Source organism: Eimeria tenella, genomic scaffold (genome assembly GCF_000499545.2).
Source record: "Eimeria tenella Houghton genomic scaffold, Eth_scaff2003, whole genome shotgun sequence".
NCBI lineage: Eukaryota > Apicomplexa > Conoidasida > Eucoccidiorida > Eimeriidae > Eimeria > Eimeria tenella.
The window spans coordinates 2,057-2,278 of NW_013541848.1; the positions used below are offsets into that span (position 1 = coordinate 2,057).

The 222-nt window shown below is 56.8% G+C and overlaps 1 protein-coding gene across 1 annotated transcript in view; it reads left to right on the plus strand.

The window, feature by feature from the left end:
- Positions 1 to 111, plus strand: part of ETH_00040665 (uncharacterized protein) — a gene marked incomplete at both ends in the record, with an annotated part of 1,692 nt that extends 1,581 nt beyond the window's left edge. The window contains one exon of the mRNA XM_013374407.1: positions 1 to 111. Within this exon, the coding sequence (XP_013229861.1) occupies positions 1 to 111 (111 nt within the window).
- Between the last annotated feature and the right edge of the window lie 111 nt (positions 112 to 222).

The following is a 222-nucleotide window of genomic DNA, read 5'->3' on the forward strand; positions in this document are numbered from 1 at the left end:
TGGAGCGCGAAATCGAGGCCGAGCTGCAGCAGCAAAGAGCAGCAGCAGCAGCAGCAAGAGCATGCACTCTTTGCGGCACTACAGAATATATGTCTCCAGAGACTCTCTTAAGAAGAGGGCAGCACTTTAGCAGCGACGCCTGGGCCTTCGGCATTCTCCTCTTCGAACTCGTCTTCTGGTGCTGCTGCTGCTGCTGCTGCTGCTGCTGCTGCTGCTGCTTCT